This window comes from Rana temporaria, chromosome 13 (assembly GCF_905171775.1).
Source record: "Rana temporaria chromosome 13, aRanTem1.1, whole genome shotgun sequence".
NCBI classification, from domain to species: domain Eukaryota; kingdom Metazoa; phylum Chordata; class Amphibia; order Anura; family Ranidae; genus Rana; species Rana temporaria.
Genome location: NC_053501.1, coordinates 78,670,054 through 78,693,702, shown reverse-complemented (window position 1 = coordinate 78,693,702; position 23,649 = coordinate 78,670,054). Strand labels below are relative to the sequence as shown.

Here is a 23,649-nt window from a genome sequence, read left to right as displayed (position 1 = left end):
TGTAATCTATTGGTCCTGGATTTATAGAGGGTCCATTAGGATCACATGACCGGCCATTAAAGCTGCATATTCCATTGATGTGGCGGAGAGGGAGTCTCCCTGTTGTTGCTCGGGAAATCCAGATTGAACTCTGATCATGTGATGGCAGGAGGAGCAATGTCTGTCCTTTCCTGTTCACACACTTCTGGAACATACCGGTCTGCTGGGACTTCTGGTTCCACAGCAAAGGGGCAGTGATATGGCAGAAAGCATGCATGAAAGATCCCAGCGTTGTTTACAAATGGCGTATTTCATAGATTGGTTCCTGCAACCGGTGGCGAGGCCATTGCTGCTGTTTGCATTATGGGTGGACAGGAGAACCATTCTGTCTGTCCATTCTAGGAGTCGGATATTTGTTAGGAGCCTGCAACATTGAAAACAAAGGAAAATGTTAGGGATCGGCTGTCAGTTTAAAGGGTTAGTTCGGCTTTAGCCCCCCAATCACAGCGATGCGACTTGTCATGTGATTTGTTAGTTTTGAATCGCATGACAAGTGACACCATATTGCCGGCAATGGAACCGTTCATATTTCTAGATTGTAAGCTCTAACGAGCAGGGCCCTCTGATCCCTCCTGTATTGATTTGTATTGTGACTACTGTCTTCCCTGATGTAAAGCGCTGCGCAAACTGTTGGCGCTATATAAATCCTGTATAATAATAATAATGCCACGACACAGCGATTATGAAAAAGGTTCCTACACTACGTTTTACCGTTAAATGAAATCAGCAGCGCAAATCGCACTGATCTGCGGCTTTGAAATCACGCTGAAGTAGCATGAGTCCAAAGTCGCACCAGTGTGACCCAGGGCTTACAGAAAGAATGTAAAACTAACACCGGACACCTTCACCACCCCCTGTACTTACCTCTGGGGTTGCTGAGCTGTCAGGACCCCCACAGCCAGTCTAGCAATTTAAAACCCTCCCTCTGCTCAGTGCAGCACTTCCAGGATGGGCCAGATCAACTCTGATTGGTCAGCACCATCAAAGTGAATCGATCTGATCTGTCTCTGAAGTGGTGTGTGAAGAAAAGTGGGGATTGGTGCTGATAGCTTGGCACCCCCAGAGGTATGTACAGTGGGGACCAGGGGTGTTGGGAGGTTCTCCGGTGTTTGTTCCCATTTACATGTTCTCTGGAAAGGGGAAGTAACCCTTTAGGGTCAGTTCACACCAGAATGCAGTGCTGGAAACCCATGTTCCATGCACGCTTCCCACACTGCGTTCAAAACGCAATGCATTTGCATTCTGCAGCGGGTGTCAGGGCTAATTTAACCATACCCCAAACGCAGGTCATACAAACAGAGCGTTTGCCTGCACCAGATCACATGGTACAGTAGAACCATGCGATCCGGTTGCTGTGAGTTTTCTAAAGTAGTACATGCACTACTGTACATTTGGTGCGGTCTGGTGCAATTTCAGCCCATTTAAATTAACGGTCTGAAATTGCACTGCACCTGGATTGCATGTGAATCGCACAACACATTCCTGTGTGATTCACGGTGTAAACTGGCCCTTAAGGCTGTGTTCATAGATGTGCGGCCGCGGTTCCCATAGGGTGACCACATTTCCAAACTACCATTCAGGGACACTCCCCTTCCCAAAAATCAGCTTGTGCTGTAACAAAGCACAGCACAGTGATTGGACACAAGAGGTGGGATTTCTGATTTCTCCAATCACAAGCAGGGGCGGGGACTGTGCTCCTCCAGGAATTCCCGGCCAGGACAAGTACTGTCAGTAAGTAAAGCGGTGATGTGGCGGCCTTTTTTGGGGGGTGGCTCTGTCAGTTTCATTCCGGGACACTGTATTGTCCTAGAATGAAGGTGCCCGGGACAGACCTGCAAAATGCGGGACTGTCCCGGGCAATTCGGGACACGTGGTCACCCTAGGTTCCCAGCATGCGGTCCGGTGCATCCCTGTTCAGAATTTTTTTGCCTGAACTCGCACCTGAACAGGACCCAAATATGCACAGGACCTTTTTAGGCTGGATTCACACCTATGCATTTTTAGTGCTTTTTGCATTTTGCAGATTTGCACTACAGTCCATTTAACATTGTTTTCTTTGGAACATGTTCTGTAGTGCAAATCTGCAAAAAGCACTAAAACTGCATAGGTGTGAATCCAGCCTTAGAATGCGGACTGTGGCCGCCCTGGATCTGTGTGAACCGGGCACACTCACCTGTCATATGAATTGGAATGTGGGGAAATACGCAACCAATTCGCACATATGTGATCCTAGCCTAAAGGCTTGTCTGCATGTAGTTTGGTGATCTGCACTTCTCTGCAATGGACCTCCGCCGGTCACAGCTAGGGCAAATAGAAAACAGTTCACAGTGCAAGGCAGCTGGGAGGTGCGGTGAGCTGCAGTAAAATGCAGACATGACACGTTTTACCACAAGAGCATGCCACTGCGCTGCTGTATGGAGACAAATAAAATGAAAAAATGTGTGCACTGAAACATGTATCACACTGCAGCTTTGCTGCCCCTGAACTGACAGCAGCCCGTACACTAAGGCCTGGTTCACGCCTATGCAGAATGCAGTTTGCATATTCCAGGTGCATTTTGCATTTTTTAATACACATTTTTTGATCCATTGAAGTCTATGATACCAGAAAAAAGTCCCTGGCCCGTGTTAAGTGTACTTTAGTGTGTTTCTGCAAAACTGAACTAAAAAAAAACTGAAAATGCACTAAAAAATGCATAGGTGTGAACCAGGTCTAAGCGTGGTTATTTTAGCATGCAGTGCTGTGTGAATGAGCCTTTTGAATTCACACATTGTGCGGCAGTGTGAACCCAACCTCAAAGTGGCTGGCAGCAGGGGTCCAGTGTGTCCCTGTTTACCGTTTCAGTCCGAATTTTTGGCTGTATTCGGACCTAAAATGGACCAGATGTAGGGTGCCCATGTGTCCCGGATTGCCCGGGATTGTCCCATAATTCTCATTTGTGTCCTGTGTCCTGGGCACCTTCATTCCAGGACAATACAGTGTCCCGGAATGAAATGAGGACACATAGCCACCCTAATAGACAATTGCCAAACTGGTTGCTAGGGCAACCCCGCCTGGCGTCTAGCAACCAGTAGGGATGAGCTCTGGCGTGTTCGCACACTCCACATGCAGAGCTGTGCTAATCACAGGCAGGGAGACATTGTCCCAATGCGTGGCTGCAGAGATCGGATCATGTCTCACTGCCTGTGATTAGCGCAGCGCAGTGCCGACTTATCCCTAACAACCAGTGACGTCACATTCGCAGAGTCTCGGAGCAAGGCAGAGAGGAGCAAAGCCTTTAACCAGTGCTGCCCTGCGCTCCCTGTCCACCCACCTCTCCTCATTCTCTGGCAGTGGCAGCAGCACCCAGAGAGAGCAGCCAGAGCATCTCCTCCAGTCTTCAGTGACCTCCCGATGGGCGGCAGCATTCTGCAGTGCTGGCTAGCTTAGATCCATGGCTCGGCTACCCGTCCCATCTCCTGCAGCGCATTGCCCCACTTCTACTCCTTCCGCCTGCGGATCGAGCCGACCAATTGCCTGAGGGGGGCCCCACAGCCTGGACCAGGGAACAAAGACCGGCGCTCAACCATTTACCAGGCCAGTCCAGATTAGAAGGTGGGCAAATGGAACCTGATTGGAGCAGGTCAGGTGACAAGTCGGGGGACAGGGGCTGGGGAAGGTACTGTAAAAAATGAGGCTGACAAGTGGGGGCAATAAAACATGAAGCTGACAACTGAGGGCAATACAAAATATATATGTAGAAAATGTATACCACCTGTCTAAACTGGTGGCCACTGTTTGCTTTTGTTTTTCCAAAAATTGGCAAAAAAACAGTATCAAAAATCATATTTTTTTGGGCTGGCGCGAGGGCACAATCTCCTGTCATGTGAATTGGATGCGGTGAAAACCAGCATGCAATTCGCAAAAATGTAAACCCAGCCTGAGACTGGGTTCACACTTGTCCGACAAACGGTCCTACATTGGGAGCCTCATGTAGCATGACGTGTGAAAATCAATGTTTCCCTATGAGAGCTGTCTTAACTGGTCCTACACAAGTCGGTCCGACTTTGAAAATGCTCCCTGTACTACTTTTGGTCCTACATTGATCCTACTTCAGCCCATTGAATATCATTGAAGTCGGACCAAAGTAGTATCCTGTTCATGAAAGTAGGATGGATGTAGGACCAATGTAGGATAAATGTAGGACCAATGTAGCAGAGCAAAGTAGGATGAAAGTAGTGTAGTAGTGTGAACTCAGCCTTAAGAACCAGGGGCCAGATCCACAAAAGGGATACGCCGGCGTATCTACTGATACGCCGTCGTATTCCTGTTTCTATCTATGCGACTGATTCACAGAATCAGTTACGCATAGATATTCCTAAGATCCGGCAGGTGTAATAGTTTTACACTGTCGGATCTTAGGATGCAGTACCTCGGCTGCCGCTGGGGGCATTTCTCGTCGAAATGCCGCGTCGGGTATGCAAATTAGCACTTACGGAGATCCACGAAGCGGTTTCCCTTCGTGAAGTCTCCGTAAGTTGTTAGTTTGCAAACGCAAAATTAGGGCTACTTTTACAAAGTGTAAAGTTAGTACACCATGTAAAAGTAGACCCTTCTTTCCCGCGACGCTGTAAATTTTTTTTTTTTTACATTTTTTTTTTTTCCCGCCGCATCTCTTTTTTTTTTTCCCGACGCAACTTTTTTTACCCGGCGCGATTCACAAAACTCGGCATAACGTAATTTCGCGCAATGCACGTCGGGAAAATCGCGTCGGGAGCATGCGCAGTATGTCCGGCGCGGGAGCGCGGCAAATTTAAATGGGACTCGCCCCATTAGATTGGGCCCGCCTTGCGCCGGACGAATTTAAGTTACACCGCTGAAAATTTCTAGGTAAGTGCTTTGTGGATCGGGCACTTAGGTAGAGATTTTGCGGCGGTGTAACTTAAATAGGAAGATTTAAGTTAAGCCCGCTCGTTGTGGATCTGGCCCCAGAAGTGCTTTAATGCTTGAGGCTGGGTTTACACTACTACACTACTTTCATCCTACTTTGCTCTGTGTTCAATGTTTCCCTATGAGAGCATCTTGTAGCGTCCTACACAAGTCGGTCCGACTTTGAAAATGCTCCCTGTACTACTTTTGGTCCTACATTGATCCTACTTCAGGCCCATTGAATATCATTGAAGTCGGACCAAAGTAGTGTCCTGTTCATGAAAGTAGGATGGATGTAGGACCAATGTAGGATAAATGTAGGACCAATGTAGCAGAGCAAAGTAGGATGAAAGTAGTGTAGTAGTGTGAACTCAGCCTGAGGCTCACTACAGTTGCGTTGCAGTGCAGTTGTCTTTTGAGTGACAGCGTTGATTAGAGAGATCTGGCAGCTATCAGCAACTTGAGCCACCTGGGGTGTAGCCTTGTCAGGAGTAGTAGAGAGCCCCCCTACACAGTATTGGCCCTGGTTCACATTGATGCTACTTTGAAATCGCGATACTTCACGTGAAGTAGTGCGATTTCTAAGTAGTAAGGTCAATGCGATTTCAGGTGCTACTTGATAGACATTTGTGTGGCTTCATTTATAGATGTTTATTGAAGTCACACCTGAAATCTGCAAAAGTAGTGCAGGAAGTACTTTTGCAAATTGCTGCCGCAAAATCGGTGTCGCACCGATTGGGACAGCGCCATTGCCTCCAATAGGCTGCGACTTGTCATGCGATTTGATCTCTGAAATCGCATGACAGATCGCTCCAATGTGATCCTAGGCTTAGGTTTTGTTGTTGTAGTGGTCATCCAGCATTGTGTTGGGGTGATCAGGTTCAAATTGATTAACCGTGATTGTTTTTGGAATTGTCAGCCTGAGCTTTTATGGCTAGGCTAATTGGTTAAGTATGTATGTTGTATGCTTAAAGAATGGGCTACCCCATAATATAAACCCCATGGCCATTTAAAGCCATCAAAGCAATTTACTGTGTTTGTATGTTTTACCTTTACGAAAAAAACTGCCTGTGCAGGCAAGGGTTGTTTGTAGATTTAAAACAAACTGTGCAGCTCTGACTAAAGATGAATAATACCCTTGCTATGGGAGTAGGCCATATAAATACTGTATGAAGCCTGACTAGAATACTCCCAGGATGTTGCTAAGTGAGGCCTAGCCATCACTACTTATCTCCACCATCACAGGAGTGAGCTCTTTCTCCGATTCAAACCCCCTCACATACTCTCTTTCTCTCCTAATGAAGTAGTTCTGAGCTCAGCATTTGAGAAGGTGGACAGTGACGACTGGACCACACTTGGCAACGTCCTGGGAGTATTCCAGTCAGGTTTCATAAAGTATGTAAATGGCCTACAATGGCTTTGTTCAACTTTAGTCAGAGCTGCACAGTTTCTTCTTATCTACAGATGACCCTTATCTGTATAGGCAGTTTTGTGGTAAAGGTGAACTATCCCTTTAATGTTGTAATGGTGGTAATTGTGTGCTCCTAAGTCTCATATCATTGGTTACATTAACAGCAATAGGCAGTGGTAGACTAAATTTTAATGGAGATGCCAATAGCCACAATACTAGAAAAGGAAATCAAGTCCTTTTTACTTCACAAGTGGTCTCTGTTCTGTTGCTGCAACATTTTAATGTCCAGGCTTTTGGCCATGGAATTCATTTAGCGTTGCTGTGAACCTCATTTTGATTTAATCTTTTACATTTTTTTCAGGTACCATCCCATTTCCTGGACATTTTTGATGTGAACAAGATCTCGGGTACAAAGCAACCATGGCTTATGATACAAGAGACCCCATGCAGCTTGTGCAGACCATATCAACGAATATCCAGAAGATAACACAAAGCAGTACGTCACAGCCTTTTGTTTGCTCGATATAACCTCAAAGGACTTTCTTCTTTACCTTTAGGCCCCTTTTACACTGAGGCGGGAGGTGCGGTGACGGTATAGCGCTGCTATTTTTAGCGGCACTATATCGTCGGAATTGCCGCGGTATTCGACCGCTAGTGGTGCGGTTTTAACCCCCACTAGCGGCCGAAAAAGGGTCAATATCGCATGCAATGCAACTCTGTGGAGAAGCGCATTGGCGGCGGTATTACTGGCAGGAGCGGTGGAAACACACCGCTCTTCTTAACGCTCCAAAGATGCTGCTGGCAGGACTTTTGGAGTGGTCCCGCCAGTGCATAGCCTCAGTGTGAAAGCCCACGGGCTTTCACATTGAGACTGCAGGGCAGGAGTTTTTCAGGCGGTATTTAGGCGCTATTTTTTATCGCTAAACTGCCTGAAAAACTCCTCAGTGTGAAAGGGGTCTTGGAGATATGCGCTTTATAGGTCAGGCCAGCCCTTCTTGAGCCGACATGTGTGAAAATTCAAATTCACCACGACATTCAAATGTCGAATAAAAGTATTTCAAGAATTTGTTTGCTTTTAACATTCCATTTTGGAGTGAATAGACTTAATTGAATGAAAACCACATACACTGTTAGAATTGTTTCATCCTGTACCTATTCTTGTCACTGTGGTTGAAAAGGAACACCGATTTGACTCGCCAATGATGACAAAAGACCACTGTACTAAAAATGTTGAACAGAGTTCTACTAGTGTATACCCTGCTTTGGCCAGGTTGAAAAAGACCATCTAGTTCAACCAATAGAGAAGCAATGACTTAGGCCCCGTACACACGACCAAACATGTATGCTGAAACTGGTCCGCGGGCCAGTTTCAGCATACATGTTCGGTCGTGTGTAGGCGCAAGCGGGCCGAATTCCAGCAAACATTTGCCCGCCGGGCCTTTTCCCAGCAGACAAATATTCCTGGACGTGTTTTAAAACCGTCCGCTGGAATCCTGCCCGCTCGGACATGTACGGTCGTCAGTACAGACCTACCGTACATGTCCGAGCGCCCGCCGTCCCTCGCATGCGTCGAATGACTTCGACGCATAAGTGGAAGCCTTTAAATGCCAGGCCTGCCCACGTCGCCGCGTCATCGCCGCAGCGATTGACGCGGACACGCCCCGCGTAATGTTTACGCGCGGACTTCTGTACGATGGTTAGTACAACCATCGTACAGAAGCCCTCTGGCAGGCATGTACGGTGAAAACGGTCCGACGGACCGCTTTCATCGTACATGTTTGCTCGTGTGTACCGGGCCTTAGGCGGCTTTAACACTGTTCGGCTAAAAAAATGCATATGGACCCTTTCACACTGGAGTCCGCCAGCTCAGCAGGGGATCTCTCCACTGATCCTAGCTGAGAAGGCAGGTGACAGGTCGGTGTCCACTCTGCTGATGCGGATTGGGCTTTGGGCTATCGGATAAACAGATCGCCTGTCCGTTTCCATCTGACTGTCCTCTGATCCGCCAGATGGCTGGGGAACAGATTTCCATCCGTCTGTATTTAGCAGACGGGATTGGATCGGATGTCAGCGGGTGTCGATGGACACATGTCCGTTGACATCCGCTACTCCATAGATCGCAATGGAGGGTCTGATCGGGTCTGCCTGAAAAACTGACAGGTGGACCTGATCGGTTGGTCTGTGTCAAAGGGGCCTATGTGTTTTTTGATGCGTTTCCAGTGCATTGGTTTAGTTGCCTGACTCCCAGCATACACCATACAACTGAGATGGTGTTTTCTATTTATTTCAATGGGGAGCTGAGTTTTTGGTGTGGTTTTGAAGAACTGCAGCAGGCAGGATTTTCAAAACGCACCACATCCACAGCGCAGTGGAGTCCCATAAAAAATTCCTGCATTTTTAGCAAGGCAAAAAACTCATCAGTGTAAAAGACCCCTTACTAAATAAAATAAAAAAACATACATACTCTAACCCTATACCCACAGTCAACTCAAGGGGAATCGGGTGTTTTTTTTTAAAATCAAAGCAGTACTTACCGTTTTAGAGATAGATCTTCTCCGCCGCTTCCAGGTATGGTCTTCGGGACTGGGCGTTCCTATTTGATTGACAGGCTTCCGACGGTCGCATACATCGCGTCACGAGTAGCCGAAAGAAGCCGAACGTCGGTCTGGCTCTATACGGCGCCTACGCACCGACGTTCGGCTACTTTCGGAAAATCGTGACGCGATGTATGTGACCGTCAGAAGCCTGTCAATCAAATAGGAACGCCCCTTCACATAATGAGCCTCAATCTAATGTTAAAAATTAAGTTTTTGGGTGAACCTCCACTTTAAGGAATGAGCCTGGATGCCATCCGAGGGTCGGAGATTTCCGTGGGATTCGTCTGCGCCTGCGCAGTCAGGCAGGGAACCATCTCGATAGGGGAACTAGATCGACAAGACACCGGCACAGGCGAAGGTTTAAAGCCTTCTGCACACTGTCCAAAACCCCCCCAAAAAAGTTGGCTGGGATTACGCTTGATGTTCTCTGCATTGTAATGATGATTCCACAATGCTAGATTTCAGTAGTAAGTGACACATTGTCCATTTTATTACCTCCCCGCACTGCCAGATTGCTGTTGAGACCCAGTCCAATGATTTCAATATTTCCACATGAAGAGGAGATTAAACCAGTGGCGGCCACTCCATTAGGGTTGCCCCCCTTATCCATGCGCCCGGCCCCTAATCTACATGCAGGGCGCCGGACACATGGATTTCAATATTTTTTATTTTATTTTTTTAAAGCACAGGATTAGATTAGGAAAAGAGTGGGCTCAGGGTGCAGAGCACTGCGCCCTGAGCCAGCTCAGTTGTGTGATATTAGCAAATGAATTTTCGCTAATGTTTTCTAGAGCTGCACGATTCTGGCTAAAATGAGAATCACAATTTTTTTGCTTAGCATAAAGATCACGATTCTCGCGATGTAACATCTTCCTTCACATTATACAAAAAAAGAATTGGGCTAACTTCAGTTTTTAACCACTTACCCCCCCGGACCATATTGCTGCCCAAAGACCAGAGTACTTTTTGCGATTCGGGACTGCGTCGCTTTAACAGACAATTGCGCGGTCGTGCGACGTGGCTCCCAAACAAAATTGGCGTCCTTTTTTTCCCACAAATAGAGCTTTCTTTTGGTGGTATTTGATCACCTCTGCGTTTTTTATTTTTTGCGCTATAAACAAAAATAGAACGACAATTTTGAAAAAAATGAATATTTTTTACTTTTTGCTGTAATAAATATCCCCCAAAAATATATAAAAAAACATTTTTTTTTCCTCAGTTTAGGCCGATACGTATTCTTCTACATATTTTTCGTAAAAAAAATCGCAATAAGCGTTTATTGATTGGTTTGCGCAAAAGTTATAGCGTTTACAAAATAGGGGGTATTTTTATGGCATTTTTATTAATATTTTTTTTACTAGTAATGGCGGCGATCAGCGATTTTTTTTTTCGGTATTGCGACATTATGGCGGACACTTCGGACATTTTTGACACATTTTTGGGACCATTGGCATTTTTATAGCGATCAGTGCTATAAAAATGCATTAGATTACTATAAAAATGCCACTGGCAGTGAAGGGGTTAACACTAGGGGGCGGGGAAGGGGTTAAGTATGCCTGGGTGTGTTCTTACTGTGGGGGGGGGGGGTGGCCTCACTAGGGGAAACACTGATTTTCTGTTCATACATTGTATGAACAGAAAATCAGCATTTCCCCTGCTGACAGGAACGAGAGCTGTGTGTTTACACACACAGCTCCCGTTCCCCGCTCTGTACCGAGCGATCGCGTGTGCCCGGCGGCGATCGCGCCCGCCGGGCACACGCACGGGAGTCGGGGGCGAGCGGCTGCTAAAAGGTAGGACGTCCATTTACGTGGTCTCGCCTAGGAGAGCCACCTTGTGGACGTATAATGACGGTGCGGCGACGGCAAGTGGTTAAACATTTTGAAATTTAAAAAGCCGCTGCGCAGATACAGTGTGACAAAAAATATTGCAACAACCACCATTTTATTCTGTAGCGTCTCTGCTAAAAAAAAAATATATCATGTTTGGGTGTTCCATGTAATTTTCTAGCAGAAAATAATGATTTTCACTTGTAAGCAACAAATGTGAGAAAAGGTTTGGTCTTTAAACAGTTAGACTTCCCTCATCTACACGCCGGTGTTATTTCCCTTGATAAAAGAATGAAAAGATACATTGCTTCTACTTACTTGTGTGTTGTAATAAAACTTGGCAGGCTGCCTGGATTTTGGTAGTACGAGTGAGGGGGTGCAGGTTTGTTTGCCCCCCCAAATATTGAGCACCAGACACCACTGGATTGCACAATAGAGTGACAAATCGTTGGATCAGAGAATACAGACTTTTTTTTGGTGTACATTCATTCAGACAAAAGCCAAGGAAATTGGTGTAGAGAAGATGCCCTTTTTTTTTTCATTTGACCACTGCCGGTGGCTATTATCTGCCAGCAGTGATCGCTGTATTCTGCCGGCGGGGAAGGCTCCTTGATGGCGGAACACAATAGTGCTACAGGGAGGGATTTCACCATCAACTCTGACTGTGCTAATGGGTGAATCGAGCAATTTTCATCCCTTCGACCTGTGGTTGAAGGAAAGAAAATTCCATAATATATGACCTGCCCAATTGGATACTAGAAGCTGAATGGTAAAAATTCCACTATCACTGAGTCTCTACCACAATCTTCTGTTTCTTTTATCTTCTTCATCGCTGCCGAAGCCCCTGCAAAACGCTTCAGCAGCGGCGATACACAGGCGCATTTAACCCTTTATTCAGCCGCTAGCAGGGGTTAAATGCGGCCATATAGCGCCGCTAAAATTACGGTAAAGCACCACTAAACCGAGAAATATTTTACCGTCAATGCCTACCAGCCCCAGTGTGAAAGGGGTCTTGGGCTGCTTTCACACGGGGGTGGGTGGGCATTGACGGTAAAACAAGGATAGTTTTAGCGGCGCTTTACAGTCGTTTTGACAGTGCTATTCAGCCGCTAGTGGGGCGCTTTTAAGCCCCGCTAGCGGCCGAATAAAGGGTTAAATGCGCCTGTGTAACGCTGCTGCTGAAGCGCCTCATTTCCTTCACCGCCACAGACATGCTGCTTGCCGGACTTTTTTTTTTAACACCCTGCCAGCACAGCGTCCCACTGTGAAAGCCACTGCAGGGAGGCATTTTTCAGGTGCTTTACAAGCACTATTTTTAGCCCAGTGTGAAAGGGTTCTTACCTACACCAGATTGCATGATACCGCAGTACTATACAATTTGGTTGAAATGCGTTTTTAAAAGGTAGTGCATGCACTACTTTTGGTGCAGTTTCAGTCCATTCAGATGAATGGGCTAAAAATGGCACCACACCGAGTGACAAAGGAATGTGCGTTTCCTGTGTGATTCTGGTGTGAATTGGCCCTCAGGCCTATAATAAAAGAGCCAAATCACATTTTTGCATTACATTAAAAAGGTTGCACTCGCTTTGAGAAAGCTGGAGTGTGTTGGCAGCCCAAAATGAATGGACTGCTTTTACACAATACACATTAGTGTGTGACATAACGCACATAGGCCCAGATTCACAAAGCACTTACGCCGACGTATAACAAGTTACGCTGACGTAAGTGTAAATGTGCGCCGTCGTATCTGTGCGCAGACCCACAAACAGATATGTAAACCCCGCCGACGTATCTTGCTTACGCCGGCGTAGGGTGGGCGTACATTTAGGCTGGGAGCATGGTGCCGCTCCCATTGATTAGCCATTCAAACATGCAAATGAGGGAAATACGGCGATTCACAAACCTGCGTGCGCCCGACGCAGGCTACGCGAGGTGCGCGTAAGTTGTACGTTCGGCGTAAAGTTATTCCCCATAAAGGAGGTGCAACCCAGCAGCAGACATGCAAAGGTCTGCACCAGGGAGCACAAGCCGGTGTATTTTACGTTGGACGTGTGTCTGGCTGGGCGTAGGTTACGTTCACGCCTTGCGCAGTGATCCGACGTAGTTTAGGCAGTTGTTCCGACGTGGTTGTGAGCAGGCACAGGGGGATGCGTCTACGTCACGGCACATGCGCCGTTCGTGATACGTATCTGTCTGGCGCTCGGCCCATCATTTGCATGGGGTCACGCCTCATTTGCATGGGTCACGCCCACTTCCACCTACGCCGGCCTGCGCCCTCGAAACCTATGCCACGCTGACGAAGCGTTGGGAGCAATAGCTTGCTGAATGCATTGCTTGCCTTTCTGCGCTGCGTTGGCGTAGCGTACATTGGTTACTCTACGGCGGCGTAATGTGCGCCTGCTCTCTGTAAATCTGGGCCATACTGTCCTGTTGTATTTTTCCAAATCACTTTTTTTTTTTTTTTAGGATAGAATAATATTCAACCTGTAAAGGAAAAACATTGCTTTTGGCGCAGAACAAATGTTAAATTTTTTTTTTTTGAGTACACCCCTTTGTGCGCTTAGGGTTAAGTGTAAAGGAGGGAAGGGTTTAAGTGTTAGTGATAGGTTAAAGTGTCCGGACTTTAATGCCGACTAGAGGAGATCTGCAGGCCCTGTATTCAGCCTGGGTCTGGGCTCCAAGACACTCCACAGGGGAACACAAAGGGCCAGATTCTCAACGGACTTACGACGGCGCAGCGCCATGTACGCCGTCGTAAGTCCTAATCTGACCCGTCGTATCTATGCGACTGATTCTTAGAATCGGTTATGCATAGATATCCATTAGATCCGACATGCGTAAGTCTCTTACGCCGTCGGATCTAAACTGCAATTTTTTTTTTTGCCCGCTAGGTGGCGCTTCCTTTGAATTCCGCGTCGAGTATGCAAATTAGCTAGATACGCGAATTCCCCGAACGTACGTGCGGCCGACGCAGTAAAGTTACGACGTTTACGTTAGGCTTTTTCCGGCGTAATGTTGCCCCTGCTATATGGTGGCATAAGTGCGGCGCAACAATGTTAAGTATGGCCGTCGTTCCCGCAGCGAAATTGTAAAAAGTTACGTCGTTTGAGTAAGTTGTTCGTGAATGGGGCTGGACCTCATTTACGTTTCCGTCGAAATCAATGATGTCCTTGCGACGTCATTTGGAGCAATGCACACTGGGATATTTTACAGATGGCGCATGCACCGTTTGTTCGGCGCGGGGACGCGCTTGATTTAAATGATACACGCCCCCTACCCGCCGAATTTGAATTCCGCCGGGTGATTTACGCTACGCCGCCGCAACTTACGGAGCAAGTGCTTTGAGAATACAGCACTTGCCCGTGTAAGTTGCGGCGGCGTAATGTAAATCGGATACGTTACGCCGCCGCATAGATACGCCAATCTACCTGAATCTGGGCCAAATGCTTCAATTCTGCCAAATCATCACAATAGGCAATATTTTGCACTTGACAAGTTCACTTTCTGATTGTTCGCCATTACAGTGATCTCATTGTTTGCCATTTTCCTCTTATGAATGTTTAATTGCCAAATGTTATTTCTGCATGTTGTAACACACACACACACTGATAAACCTTCTACATTAATAATGAACTTCTCATGCAGCTTCTGAAATCCAGAGGATAGTAAATCAGCTTGGAACTGCGCTGGATACTGCAGAGCTCCGCCATCAACTGTGAGTACACAACCTTGTCATATCTCTTGACATTGCTGCTACAGCAGGAGGAGACTTATGATATCATTAATCAGCATATTTTGGGTTGCTTTCCTAGATAAATAAGCACACAACTTAGAACAATTCAATGTATAAAGCCACAAATTACAAAAAAGGAATAGTGTTACCTGACTATGAACTTATTAAGGAGGAACTGCAGTCTGCTCACGTAATTTGTAATAATAATATCTTTGCCATTCTGCAGCTTCCCTCCAACCTTTTTGCATATTATTTTATATATACTGGGACTTGCCATATTTGCTGCAGAAATCTCCCTCCACTGAGTCTGGCCTGTTCTCTTCCTGGATTTACACAGAGGCACACCTTCAGCTCTGCAGCTCTCATTGACCCTCTTATGACTCATTCCCCTCCCTTCCTGGCAAACTCTCACAAGAGATTTCAATTCAATTCAAAATTATTGCAAGTGGCTGCTATAGCTGCTAGCGATTTATCACTAGCTTCCCCCGCCTGCCAGTGCTGGGAGAAGACAAGAAGGGATTCCCTGTGAGCACTGGCTGTGTTGATGGGGGAATCATGTAAATTTCTTTCCGGCAACCACGATACGGTCTGCCTAACACTGGATATCAGCATGGATAATAACATTAAAGCGGAGTTCCGGCCACAATTTCACTTTTTAAATATAAATACCCCTGTAATACACAAGCTTAATGTATTCTAGTAAAGTTAGTCTGTAAACTAAGGTTCGTTTTGTTAGGTTGTTACAGCATTTAGACACTTTATAAAATAGAAATTGACTGGGGCCATCTTAAGTGTGGGCATCATGAAGCCAGACTGTATGACTTCCTGGATTTCAGCCTTGCAGATCTCGCACATGCTCAGTGCTGCACAAGCGGTGTAATAGGTTTCAGATCGGGTTTCAGCACCTGTACTGTCCAAGTCACATGATTCTTCGAGACTGGAGAGTGCACAGACTCCTGGAAAGTTACACCCACTACATTCCCAGGAGTCTGTGCGGTGTAGGTTAGGAAGCTTAAGCACCTAGGTGCAGGAAGTGGGAAGATTAACTATTCTGCCTAGCAACAACACTTTGAAGGCATCTAAAAAACAATTTTTTTTTCTTAAAAGGACTAATGACATTTTTTTTAAAACTACAGATGTAATGTTATATTTATGGGTGGAACTCCACTTTAATACAACACATAGCAGAAAATAACTTCATAGGTGAGATACAGTAGGGACTAATGTGAGTGTACAGTATGTAAAGCTTTGTATAAATTGTTGATGGTATATAAATGTCAGTAATATATAAAGTGCAAGCCAAATATGCCCTAGAGGTAGAGGATTATATGGTTATATAACAATTACAAAACACTTTCAGTATACTGACCCTATGATGATGTAATTTTTGTTGTAGACAACAGAAGATACAGTTTGTGAATAAACTTGCTAAGGACACAGACGTTTGCCTCAAGAACTTTACATCGCTTCCTGCAGACAGCGATCAGGTACTGATACTATCTTATAGCTCAGCTCCAGCCAAAAGCATTTTCTTATAGACTGGTGACTGTCGTCTTTTTATTGCACTGAAACAAGTAAAAACAGGGTGCTAGATTAAAAGCATCAGTAGATCAATCATATTGTTCCAAGGCACAGTGGCTCTGGTGAGGCTGCACTAAACAAAAGCAGGGAGCCCAGTTTTGAAAAGTCACGTGCAAAACTCAGTGGAAACAACACGTTTCAGGGGGGGGCTTCCCCTTCTTCAGGGCTTTCATGTGATGGAGGACTCCAAAAAGCACCATGGTTTTTATTATTTCCTGCTTAAAAAAATCAGGTGTGAGAAAGATTAGGCTCAGCATAAATGCATTACACTTAAGCCCTGAAGAAGAGGGAGATCTTTAACCTGTAAAGCGCTGTGTAAACCATTGGCTCTATATAAATCCTGTATAATAATAATATTATAATAACCTTTTCACTGCCAAAGCCATTATTGCATTTTTTTGCACACATTTAAAAAAAATGTAAGCTTGAAGGTTACACAAAACCCCCAAACATTACTGTTTTTGCCGGTGTATAAGACGACTGGGCGTATAAGACGACCCCCTAAGTTTTCAAGCTAAAATGTTGGTTTTGGGATATACTCACTGTATAAGACGACCCCTCACTGTGCCATTATACATGCCTCACTGTGCCATTATACATGCCTCACTGTGCCATTATACATGCCTCACTGTGCCATTATACATGCCTCACTGTGCCATTATACATGCCTCACTGTGCCATTATTACATGCCTCACTGTGCAATTATTACATGCCTCACTGTGCAATTATTACATGCCTCACTGTGCAATTATTACATGCCTCACTGTGCAATTATTACATGCCTCACTGTGCCATTATTACATGCCTCACTGTGCCATTATTACATGCCTCACTGTGCAATTATTACATGCCTCACTGTGCAATTATTACATGCCTCACTGTGCCATTATTACATGCCTCACTGTGCAATTATTACATGCCTCACTGTGCAATTATTACATGCCTCACTGTGCAATTATTACATGCCTCACTGTGCAATTATTACATGCCTCACTGTGCAATTATTACATGCCTCACTGTGCAATTATTACATGCCTCACTGTGCAATTATTACATGCCTCACTGTGCAATTATTACATGCCTCACTGTGCCATTATTACATGCCTCACTGTGCCATTATACATGCCTCACTGTGCAATTATTACATGCCTCACTGTGCAATTATTACATGCCTCACTGTGCAATTATTACATGCCTCACTGTGCAATTATTACATGCCTCACTGTGCAATTATTACATGCCTCACTGTGCCATTATACACGCCTCACTGTGCCATTATTACATGCCTCACGGTGCCATTATACATGCCTCACTGTGCAAATATTAAATGCCTCACTGTGCCATTGCCGACCTCACTGTACCATTCCATTCCTGGCCTTGACGATCTCCCTACCTTCTCCTGTTTGCAGAGTATGTCAGACGGCGGCCATCCATTATTCAAAAGCCACGCCTCCTCCTCAGACTGTTCCGTGATAGACTGAACACTAATTTTCCCAGCAGAGCCTCTGTTCAGTGTTCCGCCTATCACGGATGTCCTCTCGGCCGAGGCTGAGGATAGGTGGCCATTGACCTTGACTTGGGCTGACAGGCGGGAGTATATAGCTTGCACCCACTTCATCATGCGCTCCCTCAGTCTTATATGGCGGAGAGTTTAGAGTAGGAAGGGCCAACTCACCCTGTCGAACGCCTTTTCGGCGTCCGTCAAGTGTTAATTTTTTAAACGACAGCAGCTGCTGTATTTGTAGCGGCTGGCTTTTAAAAAAATTATTTGCAGGTGAACCCCCGCTTTAAAAAAAGGTCAGTTTTGACTGGGTTACAGTATAGTACAGACATTTACAAAAGAGGACAAAGTCCCTGGAAACACGTCATGCACACCCCCTCTCCGACATCCACCAGGCATTTTGACAGCAAATTCGGACGAAATTCGTTAGTTCAGACAGTTCGTTCGTTTTTCGAATAGTTAATCGATAATCGTTGGGACGTTTTTGAGCCGAAAAAACGAAGGACAAGTTTGGAAATTTTCTGCGGAACGAACGATAAATCGGAAGGTTAATGTGTTTCCCGTCTGAACTTTCTGCACTAGGTATATGTAAAAAAACGAACCAATTTTTTTTTTATTTATGTCCACTGAACGATTTATTGGTCATTACATGACGGCAATATCGTTTGCGCTCACGACCGAACGTTCGTTTTTCGAAAGTTCGTTTGGACCATTTTTCATAGAGTGTATGGCCAGCATTAGTGTGCTGCTTATTTTAATAAAGTGTTTTTTTTATTTGATACTGATCTTAGCGCCCTGCTGTTTTTTTTTCTTCTTCGTTTTCTTTTATAGTATATCATGTATGTATGTTTTTCAGTTTAATCTGGTGCAATTGTGGCTGCTGTTAAGGTTCCATGGAGGTCCAAATACATTTATTTTAGTTAATTTAGGAGCAAAAGTCATAGTTAGTAATTTTATTAGGAAAAATGCTGTGCACGAATTCACTAAGGGAGTTCATATATTCTTGTTTGATAGCTTGGTTCTTGTATTAGCACAGGTTGTTTTGTTTTGTTTTTCGATTATTCATAAAAAATGCTACATAAAATATTTATTTATTTTTTATTAATTAAAGGGTTTGTAAAGGATTTTTTTTTATCTTAATAGCTTCCTTTACCTTAATGCAGTGCTGTTTTCATGTCCTCATTGTTCGTTTTTGCTCTCAAGTTGCTGTAATTCTTCTCTGATCTCCACACTTCCTGGTTGTCTGTTTCCTGATAACCACAGTGCTGGGAGCTTTCTCTCTGTGGTCACTAACTTCAAGAAGGTGTGATTACTGTGGCCCGGATTCAGATAGATTTGTCTATCTATCTGCGGGCGTAACGTATCTCAGATACGTTACGCCGATGTAACTGGGCGCAAGTTCCGTATGCAGAAAGAACTTGCGCCCTTAGTTACGGCGGTGTAACGTATGTGTGGCGGCGTAAGCCCGCCTAATTCGAATGGGGATGTTGTGGGGTGTTTTATTTAAATTTAAGATGACCCCGCGTATTTGACGTTTTTTGTGAACGGCGCATGCGCCGTCATAATTGGCATATTCCTTGCGTAACTATACGGAAGCGCCACCTAGCGCCCAGCGTAAATATGCAGCCTAAGATAAGACGGTGTAAGACTCCTACGCCGGTCGGATCTTAGGGAAATCTATGCTTAACTGATTCTCTGAATCAGGCGCATAGATACGACAGCGTATCTGGGGATACGCCGTCATATCTCCTTGCTGAATCCTGCCCTGTGTGTCTAAAACCCCTCAGCACCAATCAGTTTAGTTTTCCAAACCATCACTGCTCTGCATTGGCTCTGTGGCTCTGTACAGCAGAGAGGCAGGAAACAACATGCAACTCTTAAGTTTTAATTTTAACCGAATAACAATTTACCTGTGAAAGCATTACAGCAGTGAAGAGGTTTGCATTGATTTATTTGTGTAGGCTTGTGCAGTGAGGCATACTACATAAAACGGAACAGATACTTTTTGTTTTAAACACATTTCCCCTTTTCTCTTTTATGGTGCTTTTTTCATAAAGGGAAGTTTCTGAATCACGCATGTTTCTTTTAATGATAACAAATGCAAATAGGTACTTTATATTTATGATGGATAGACGAATAGACAGGATTAGTAGCTAACCGTTTTAAACTGAAAGCAAACTCTTGCCTTTTTATTGCTATGGATAGTTGCACAAACAAGTACACATATGTGTAATGTCAAATGGTTTGTGATTCATTTACCTCCTGTCAGACAGCGCAGCCAGGATGGTAAATATCACATTCTCTGTTAACCTTCATGCACACGGCTTCATTAGAATGTATAGAATACAGTGTCATCTTAAGAGCATTATAGGCCCCCGGGCAATACAGTGCACTGGGGCCCTGTCTACACAATCATGCACGAGAATTTACTGACAAAAATCATAAAATTTACTGGCAGAACCACATTTTTTACTGCCACTGCAAAAAAAGTACCTACAATTTCAGTTTTCAGTGCCGAACAATGCAAATGTCAGTATTTAAACTATAAACATATAGCTAGTGCTATTAGCAATGTGTTTAAGTTAAACAAAAGTAAAAAAAAAATGTCTTCATTGACATGAAGGTCAGGTTACTATAACCCAGCCAGCACAGAGTTTCCTCTTACATCAGAGTCTGCAGGATTCCCCCTTACCATGAAAGGGAACTCTTATGTAAAGGGGAATGCTGCAGATCATGAGCTAAGGGGGGGAACTCTGATGTGGAGGGGGGCTATGGTGACCAGAGACCACCTTATATCAGAGTCCACTGCTTTCTCTTTCCCACTTACAACAGGGTCCGCAGACTGAGTTCCCCCTTGCATTGTAAGGGGGAATCCTGCAGACTCTGATATAAAGGGGAACTCTGATGTGGGGGGCACTCTGGTAACCAGAGACCACCTTCCGTAGAGTAAATACACTAAGGTAATGGGGGTCACTAATATAGGAGGGGGAACCTTTATATCAATGCCTCCTTACATTTTTGCATTCACTCCCCCCTTACATCAGCACTCATGGAGCACCGGATCTTCTCTGTGATTTTCGCGAACTGGGCATGGGCAGTTCTAACCCGTCACTCTCCACAATTTTTTACTGGGGTTGCTGGGCAGCCGGTGGGGCCCCCCAGGCAAGCGGGGCCCCCGGGCAACTGCCCAGCGTGCCCAATGGAAAAGATGGCCCTGATAGAATACACATAGCATAAGCCAGCATAAGGCCTCTTTTGCAAGGACCCCGACAGAGAATGGTAAAAGCAGGTGGTTGAGTCATGGTCCTCCTTGCCACCTAAAACCTTCTATAGAGCTGGAGGGAGCTGTTCACTTGCCACGCCACTACCTGTCAAACTCGCCCATTCAAGTCAAGAGAATGAGCAACAGTAAATGTGGCCTAAGGGAGCCACAGGTACAACATTCAGCCTCCCATTGCAATAAATGGCTGTGTGCTGTGTAATATTGAGTGCCCAAGACCACAAAATCAAAACAAAATAGTCTTTACCGGTCTCTCAAAACAAGCAAAAATAAAAGCATAGTCCTGATATAATTATTACCACTAAATGGCTCATCGCTAGTATCTCCATTCCACACCTGGGTCTAAAGTCCCTGCCTGTTTCGGGGGGGGGGGGGGGGGGGGGGACAAGCCGCAGGAGTTCAGCAAAATAGAGTCTCAGTCACCAGACGGCCCACACTTTCCTACACCTGTGGACTATTCCACGTCACCTCATAGACAGCTGCTGACTTCTTCCTGCTGCTTCACTCCCGATCACGGCACATGCTCCTGAAGAAATGGTACGGACGGCCGTTCCTTCAGAGCGCATTCGCCAATGACATCATTGACGTGGTATACAGTAAAATCTCCTAAATGGCGTACATTTAGGAGATATTTACAGTACTTATAGGTTAGACTTACTCTAGGCTTACCTATAGGTACAAAGTATACAGGAAGTTATACAACCTCTTAAAGTCGCCTACTTTTATTTTCATGACATGTTCTCATTCATATAGCATAATTGGAAAAAAATTGCTGCTTACATTTTACTTGAATCTTTTTGAAAACTCCAAATCTGAAGTTTTCCTCTGCTGTGCCGAGAGGGCTTGGGAATTAAAGTTCATCATAAATAACTCTGTCTGTACTGTACTGGCACATTTCATTATCGGTTGTACACTAGATTTGAACATTGTCTGTCCTATCAAAGTTTTTTAATCTAGAACAACCGTCACTAAATGGCAGCCCACGGTCCGAGTCCGGCCCGAGTGATGCTTCTCCCCGGACCACCAGGCTGCCAGTGTAATTGTAAATGTCAGTGCTGGTTTGCTGGGACCACAGGTTTTCCCAGAAACTAGTGACGCTCCGTGCATGCGCCTGCCTCCTGCTCCTTACCACAAGGCTCGGGGTTGACCCAAGCCGCAAGTAGGGGCGTGACATCACATGCATGCCCCGCCCCCCTGCTTGTGGCTCCCGACTCTCCCTGTGTGGAAGGGCGTGACGTCACATGCGTGCCCTGCCCCGATGCTGCTCGCGGTTCCTGGCAATCCATATCTCGCAGCTTCCACCCATTCGTTATTTCAGTTGTGCCCTCCTGCATGCAAGGTATGTGGGCCACATGTACTGATCACTAATGGGTATATTTTTATTGTGCACACTGCTGGGTATATTTTGTTAAAGGTCTTTTACAAAACTTTTTTTTATGTTAAGGGGCACTCTGATGGGCACATTTAATTTTAAGGGGCACGCTGATGGGTATATTTTTAATGTGCACACTGATGGGCATATTTTGTTAAGGGGCACACTGATGGACACATTTTGTTGTGCCCATCAGAGTGCCCCTTAACATAAAATGTGCCCATCAGCGTGACCCTTTTATGTTAAGGGACATGTTGATGGGCACATTTTATGTTAAGAGCAACACTGATGGGCACATTTTGTATTAAGGAGCACTCTGATGGGCAGATTTTACGTTAAGGGACACGCTGTTCGACATATTGGCCCGGATTCACGTAGCACTTACGTCGACGTATCTCGTGATACGCCGCGTAAGTGCACATATGCGCCGTCCTATCTATGCGCCTGACTTTGAAAGCAAGGTTTGCCTGTAAATAGGCTTCATCCGACCGACGTAAGTTTCCTACGCCGTCGTATCGTGGGCGCATATTTACGCTGGCCGCAAGGGGCGCTCCCATTGATTTACGATTCGAATATGCAAATGAGTGAGATACGCCGATTCACGAACGTACTTGCGCCCGGCTCATTAATATACGCGGTTTACGTAAGTTGTACGTCCGGCGTAAAGTTACGACTCATAAAGCGGGTGTAAGTCAGCAGCATCAATGCAAATTGGCACAGCAGGGAACACAGCCGTCGTTATTTACGTTGTACGTGAATAGGGCTGGGCGTAGGTTACGTTCACGTCGTAGGCAGTGATTCAACGTATCTTAGGGAGTATTTTCGACGTGATTCTGAGCATGCGCACTGGGATGCGTCCACAGGACGGCGCATGCGCCGTTCGTTCGGCCCATCATTTGCATGGGGTCATGCTTCATTTAAATGGATCACGCCCACTTCCACCTACTTTGAATTAGGTTGGCTTACGCCTACGAATTTACGTTACGCTGGCGCAACATTGGGTGCATTTGCTTTGTGAATTCCATGCTTGCCGCTCTGCGTTGCGTCGGCGTAGCGTAAAAGAGATATGCTACGGCGGCATATATATGCGCCGATGTATGTGAATCCGGGCCATTTTATGTTAAGGGGCACTCTGATGGGAAAATGTTATTGTAAGGGGCACTCTGGCATATTTTATGTTAAGGGGCACGTTTTGTTGTGCCCATTAGGGTGCCCCTTAACATAAAATTTTCCCATCAGAGTAGAGTGTGCCTTAACATAAAATGTGCCCATTAGCGTGACCCATATTTTATGTTAAAGGGCATGCTGATGGGCACATTTTATGTTAAGGGGGACTCTGATGGGGACATCTGATGTAAGGAGGCAGGCACTCTGACGGGAATGCCTGATGTAAAGGG

The 23,649-nt window shown here is 45.5% G+C and overlaps 1 protein-coding gene across 2 annotated transcripts in view; it reads left to right on the top strand.

Moving 5' to 3' along the window:
- STX7 (syntaxin 7) overlaps window positions 1-23,649 on the top strand; it is a 57,865-nt gene that overhangs the window by 332 nt on the left and 33,884 nt on the right. For both annotated transcript variants that reach the window (XM_040332693.1, XM_040332692.1), the window contains exons 2-4: window positions 6,720-6,854; window positions 14,430-14,499; window positions 15,914-16,004. In XM_040332693.1, the coding sequence (XP_040188627.1) occupies window positions 6,779-6,854; window positions 14,430-14,499; window positions 15,914-16,004 (237 nt within the window). In that variant the 5' untranslated portion in view covers window positions 6,720-6,778. The remainder of the gene's footprint in view (window positions 1-6,719; window positions 6,855-14,429; window positions 14,500-15,913; window positions 16,005-23,649) is intronic.